The sequence below is a fragment of the Ipomoea triloba genome, chromosome 13 (genome assembly GCF_003576645.1).
Source record: "Ipomoea triloba cultivar NCNSP0323 chromosome 13, ASM357664v1".
Lineage (NCBI taxonomy): Eukaryota > Viridiplantae > Streptophyta > Magnoliopsida > Solanales > Convolvulaceae > Ipomoea > Ipomoea triloba.
This window is the reverse complement of record NC_044928.1, coordinates 15100687-15107868: the sequence shown is the minus strand read 5'-3', so window position 1 is coordinate 15107868 and position 7182 is coordinate 15100687. Positions and strand designations below refer to the sequence as shown.

Here is a 7182-nt window from a genome sequence, read left to right as displayed (position 1 = left end):
AGGTCAACTGTAACCTCAGACTTGAGCCTAAAAAAAACCTACATACAGGCCCAGACCCAGGCTCAGGCTTTAGATTTCCATAGCAGACCCAATCCCCAAGCTTATTTTTCTGAAGCCCGGCTCGGCCTAGCATATTTTCACCCCTACTCACAAGAATGTCATCCCTTCAATGTATATAACCTAAGTCCTAGAACACTAGAAACATTATGTGCTAGATAACAATTCATTCCTAAGCTTTTTCCTTATTGAATTCAAATACTTGTTTTGATCCTTGATATTACAACATGCACAAATCAAACTTATTTTTAGTAACCTTGTATATGATGTGTGTAATTCTTTGCTAAAGACCTTGTGGTCTAGCCAACTGCATTGGACCGAAATATGCTAGCTCGATTTAGTGCTGCTCCAACCAGAAGGCATTGGAATGACATAAAGCATATATTCTCTAATATTCGGATGCTAGTTATATGTTTAATCCACATAATAATAGATCCCAAACCACTAGCTACCTCGTCAAACCACTCTAAAATCATTGCTTTGTACGAGACCTCAAAATAATGTGTATGGTTGAGGTCACTAATACATAATATTCAAGGCTCGTGTGGAATAATGAGTATTAAAAGAACCCCCACTATCCTGTATGAAAACAATGCAGCATGTGTTGCACAAATGAGTAATGAATATGTTAAAGGAAATCTCGCTAAACATATTGCACCAAAATTCTTTTATCCACATGAGCTACAAAAGAGTGGTGAAATACAAGTTCAAAAGATTCAATCTAGTGAAAATCTAGCAGATTTATTCACTAACTCCTTACCTACGTCTACTTTTGAAAAACATGTACATAAACTTGGTATGTCTAGGTTAGGAAGATTGGTGTCTTCAAAGGGAGCAACAACATCTCGGTGCACATAAATTATCGGTCCAGAAGACCAACAACTTTTACAAACATCTCAGTGCACATAAATTATTGGTCAAGAAGACCAACAACTTTTGCAACCCTTAAATATTGAACCCGGAAAGTCACGGTTGTACTCTTTTTCCCTTACTGAGTTTTTTCCCATAGAGTTGTCTCAGTGTAAGGTTTTTAATGAGGCAACCAAAGCAACACAAGCATTACCCATATATCATGTACTCTTTTCTAACCTAGGTTTTTCCCACAGGATTTTTCTAGTGAGTTACAAGGCATGAATATGGCTAAATAATGTCCTGCAAGGGGGGTGGGGGGGGGGTTGTTATAAAAATATACTCCGTATTAAGTATGGACATTATTACATAATTGTAACAGCTAGATGATTTGTAACAACCACATTGGATTAGTGTGTTTGACTAGTTGATAGCATTAGTTGATTGTAGAAAAATGTTTGATAAATTAGTTGTTAGCTTATAACTGATTACATGCAAAATAACTTTCTCAAAAAACTGATCGAAAAAAGCTATTTTGAATAGCTTTTTGAATTTTAGTCTTTTGAAGCAATAAGTTATTATAAAAAGTTAATTAATCAGACACTCATATTGACTGTTTAACTAAGTCAAACAACTAATAGTGATCAAAAAAGCCAAAATTGACTAATAAGCTAATTATGTTACAACTGGGAACATAACATGGATTCACATAAACCATGTTTTTAGATTATAGTATGTTTTAAGATAATGATTGTGATGATGTTACAATACTGCAGAATCAAGATCTTCATAATTGCTGCTGAAGCATGATAGGCCATGATAATACTTTAATTATACAGCACAATTTTATTCTTCAAGTTTACTTCACAACGAGATTCAATTATTGTATTCTATTAGACAAAATTAAGCCATTCAATAATTAACCATTTTCAGTAATAATTAAAATCGTTTTCTTCTACAAGAAGACTTTAGATGGATTATATCCAGCATCATGATTTAATCTTAACTTTAATCACGTCATTGTATATAATATAAGTAAATTGATCTCTTGCTCGTACGCGTTTAGCTCACTGGTTCAGTAGACAATATTTGAAGAAAAAAAAAAAAGTCAAGATTCGGAACTCGACAACTGTGTGAGATTATGTCCAGAGTGGACAGATGTGCATTGCATTTGAGTCTGTCTGCTCAGCCATTGAATTACCGTGATTTACATTCTCTCACATGTTCTGTCGTGCCGGAGTGTTGGGCCCTTGAGTTGGGGGGAAAAGTAAATTGCTTTTTTTAATACGACTACTGTGATTTACACTCTCACATGTTCTGTCGTGTCAAAGTGTTGGGCCCTTGAGTTGGGGGAAAAGTAAATTGCTTTCTTTAATACGACGTCCCCATACAATAACTACTATACTAGACTATAACCTGTTTGGTAAAATAGTTAGCTTATCAGCCAACTTTGACTTATTTGACCACTTTTTAGTTGTTTGACTTAGTTAAAAAATCTTATATTTGATTAATTAACTTTTTGTAACTTCAAAATGCTAAAATTAAAAAAATTTAAAAAAGAATTTTTTTTAAAAAAAAAAAACCTACTCAAAGCAACTTTTTCAATTAGTTTACCAAACAGCTTTCTACGTAAGCTAATGTTATCAACTAGTTATACTCTCTAACCGAATCAGTTATCAAGCTATTAGCTAACAACCATTTACCAAACATGCCTATAACTTTTTCCTCATTTGTCATTTGTCAATAGGATTTGTTCACATTAGAATGCAAAAACAGTATTCACGAAGAAGCTAATAAACGTTAATAAATGTTGGACAATACATAATTGCATATACTTTGGCGTGAAACAAGACACCAAGACTGTTGTCTGCCCTTCTTACTATAAATGTAGCAAATCTTTCATTCAGTTTCACCCCTCTCTCTCTCTCTCTCTCTCTCTCTCTCTCTCTCTCACGTTCTAGAAATGGCGTTTCCACTTGAACAACGTTGTACTCTTCTCTGCATGATTCTTCTTCTTTCAGCTGCTAACTATTGTTACAGCCAAACCTACCTTTCCAAGGCAACCTATTTCACTACAGATGACGGCATGGGAAATCCAAGTACGCTCTCAACAAATACTTTTGTTTGATTCTTGATCAAAACAACATTCTTAGGATCAAGCTATTAGTATAGATGTAGCCCATGACCCCGCTCTGATACCACTTTGTTGGATCAAATGCTTAACACTAAGCTAAAAGCTATAACTAGTAGTAAACACTCAATTTTATTTTTTTATACAATCACACATTTTCCTTTAAGCCATCTATCAGCCTTTGCCCAACAATCACCCAAGTCACTGGGTGTTAGACTTGGCCTTTATCGGCCTCCTCCCAAAAAACATTGTTTAAGGTTGGATAATATTGTATTAGCAATTTAGCATGTAGTTCTAACGTTTCCTGTATGTTATATCTTGTTGGTCAGCCGGAGCCTGTGGGTATGGACAGTATGGAAAAACCGCCAACGGTGGTCAAGTTTTCGCAGCCTCTGGGCGGCTGTACCAAAATGGAGCTGGCTGTGGCGCTTGTTATTTGGTATGCTCTTTATTACTATCAAATTTTATGATAAATATAAGGGAAATTGTACTTAATCTAGCCTATAAGGTAATTGTAAATTTTATTTTGTGTTATAATCAGTATGGTTGACGTGAATAGTCGTGCACTCTTGTCACTTAAAAGAACCAAAGAGTTCAAATCATCTTTGGCATATGAAAATCAATTTGGTCAGCACTTTGCCTTTCAATTGGGCGGGGCCTGGTGCAAATGAGAATTAATATAAGTATAGTACCGGTTTTGTGTTACAAACGATGTTACCACGTGTAATCCCAATTTGTTAGCAATGTGGCTTTTTGGTTCCTCTATCAATAGGTCTGTCAAAATTTGCATCTTAATTATTCCACTATTTAATGGTATGAATGCATATCATTAACCATCATTATTTATATCGATTTTCTTGTTTACCATTAGTGAAATAGAGACTAATTAAGTGGCCTATATTTTTGTGTCTTTGCCACAAGTCATGTATCCAAGTTAGTATTCGTTTTTGAAAGAAAATAGAAATATGATGTGAAATTTCATTTCTATCTATGGCCAACTATAATCTTTAAAAAGTAATTAAAAAGGTAAATTTAAATCGAATTGTTAAGAGGAATGACAGAAGAACAAAAAAAAGCGTCACATCTTATATCACTGACAAATACTAAAAGTGGTGATATCTATACAATAAGGAACCCTATATATCTGTCACTACTCCATAAATTGGGAACTAAAAATACTACCACTGTGAAACCTTAGTATAGTCCGTTTCTTTTTTGGGTATCCCCTTCTACTGAAGTTTTAAAAAAATGCAATTTTCAGCAGAATATATTATTCCTAGATGAGATTAGAGTTATTATTAATCCCACATATGAATCAAAGGATGTGTGACTGCACATTTATTATATTATTTATATTTAGGCAAAAATTTGTGAAAGATTGGCACTCTGTAATATGAGTCGGGTCAAGATAAAAAAATGTAATACTTTTACTTTTTAATTTAAAAGTGTTATTACATTTTTCTTCAAAATTATTATATTTTTCTCTTATAAGTAACAAACACTTGTCAACATTACTTATTAGGAAAAATGTAATATAATACATACTTTGATGGAAAATATAATACTTTTACATATAAATGTAAAAAAAATATTACATTTTTCTTTATAAGTACCTAACAAACACTTTATTCATGATAAATATTACTCCCTCCGTCCCATTTTACCTGTCTTACTTTCCTTTTTAGTTTGTCCCAAAATAGTGTCATCTTTCTAAAATTGAACATAACTATCATTCTACATTTCCCAATTTACCCTTTTGACTTTTCAACTTTTTAGACTATTAATGAGGTAAGTACAATTGTACTTTGTACAAATAACACCTACTTTTGAAGGGCAAAATTGGAAAGTTAGTATCATTTGTTATGTTGTATTAAAAACCGTGAAAAAAGTAAATGAGACAAACAATTAGGGACGGAGGGAGTATATTACATTTGAGTATAAAAGGATGACATTTGTATGTTGATCTGACTCGTTTTACGGATTAGGATCGATCCGTGAGAAGGCATCACACAAGTTTAACCTTTATATTTATTGTTATCAACGCACCTTTTTAGGTGTACGTTGCTTCTTGATGGGCTCAACTAATAACCTTTTAAGTTTTAACATAGATGGAGTTAGCTTTTTTTTGAATACTACTGACTGTTACAATGTAGTATCTGTTTATAGTTACTTTCTCAACCTACTGAAGCACAAAGAGTCAAAGTTGTCTCTACTGAAGCTCTAACCCACTAGATGGAGTTAGCTAATTTGATACTAAATTAAAACGCGAAATTGATAATTGGAATGCACGTATATGAATGTGTTGAACATGCATACAGGTGAAGTGCAAGGAAGAAGGGTTGTGCAGAGATGGGGGAGTAAAAGTGATGGCGACAGACAGCGGAGAAGGACCAGGAACGGATTTCATATTGAGCTACCGTGCGTATGGAAAAATGGCGGTGCCCAGGATGGCAAGCCTTCTGTATTCGCTAGGGGTGGTGGATGTAGAATACCGGAGGATCTCTTGCCATGAAGCCGCTAATCTTGTCATTAAAATTGTTGAGCATAGCAATTACCCATGGTACTTGGCCGTTGTACCATTCAAGCAAGGCGGCGCCAATGACATCCTCTCAATTGAGCTTAACGAGGTTAATAATCAAACTCTCTCTCTTTCTTTGTTAACGTTGTTAAATTAAGAGGTACTAAGTGTCAGTGATCGTCCACTTTCATATATCTTAAGAGATGTCAGGAGTTTGAAAACTTCTCTTATAAAAAAACGTGTTGGGCAGAGGTCAGTAAAGGCCAAGTCTAACACCCCCAGTGGCTATGTATTGTTGGGCGGAGACCAGTAAAGAACTACTTAAAGGGCCAAGTCCAGCAGTCAGCGTCTAAAAATTTATTTGTATAAGGAAATAAATTAAAGTTGCGCATTCGCTACTTGCTATAACTTTTGGCTTAGTGATAAGCATTTGATCCTAACAAAACGAAAATGAGAAGTATTTTGCCCATTAATTAGACAGTATGTGATGGTATGGACTTAAAGGTGCCTCCTATGCTTTATTCAAGACACCATGATCTTACCCAAAAAAAATTATTTTTCTTAGTAAAAATCACATACATATAGATACTTTTTTTTACTGCTAACCAAGGTTCATTGTTTAATTACTTGATAGACTAAAATCGCAACATTTTTGTAAATATAGGGATGTATTTTGCAATAGTTAAAGGGCAAGATGACAAAAAAACCAGAGCTATATACATAAATAAATAAATAAATAAATATATATATATAAATAATTGAAGAATTAAAAACACTTATACTCTATAGAGAAGTTGAAGTTGAATAGTGTTGTATCACTTGTATGCAACCAATTGAGTGCACATACTCGCTGAAATAATGTCAAATTCTTATAAAAAACAAATATTATTTTTACTTTTAAAATTTACGTCTTCAAGTAACAGTGAAATTTTTGTAGAAAGCAAGCGATACATGGACAGCGATGCGCAGAGTATACGGTGCAGTGTTCGACTTTCAAAACCCACCGCTGGGAGAACTTAAAATAAGGCTGTCGGTGAACGGTAGCGATGGGCAAAAATGGGTGGAGTCAGACAAGGCAGCCATTCCTAAATATTGGAAGGCTGGCATTACTATTAAGACTGATATTCAGCTAAATTAATAATATTTTTCGTAGCTAGCTTTAGCCACAACCAATTTATTATTTATACTTGTATTATTTTATTTATCCTTTTTGGTAGGAAATGGAACATCTTATTTTGTAGCTATACGCCTATACCTAGCTTGAGCTAATTTATTTGTGCGTCATTTGCTGACTTTTGGTTGAATATTCAAGCTTATTGGTAAACGCATATCTATTATAATACTATATATATTTCCCGGTATATATATACCGGGAAATATATATAGTATTATAATAGATATGCCTTTACCAATAAGCTTGAACAACACGAGCAAAAGGCAAGAGGTATAGAACCAATGATGATGGATATTACAATACCACAGATCATGGACCAAAATCTGGTTATGGAGAAATTAAATAAAGAACAGGTGACAGATTATTGTAATATCCATCATCATTGGTTCTATACCTCTTGCCTCGCTTATATTAAGTAATATAATTTTTTTCAGTTTTTAATACTTGTCTAAT

General features: G+C 33.8%; 1 protein-coding gene across 1 annotated transcript; it reads left to right on the top strand.

Moving 5' to 3' along the window:
* Window positions 1-2827: 2827 nt before the first annotated feature.
* On the top strand, window positions 2828-6839 carry LOC116002898 (expansin-like B1). The gene is made up of 4 exons (XM_031243082.1): window positions 2828-3005; window positions 3367-3476; window positions 5356-5664; window positions 6493-6839. The coding sequence occupies exons 1-4, from the start codon at window positions 2870-2872 to the stop codon at window positions 6691-6693; spliced, it is 756 nt and encodes a 251-aa protein (XP_031098942.1). The 5' UTR covers window positions 2828-2869; the 3' UTR covers window positions 6694-6839.
* Window positions 6840-7182: the final 343 nt, after the last annotated feature.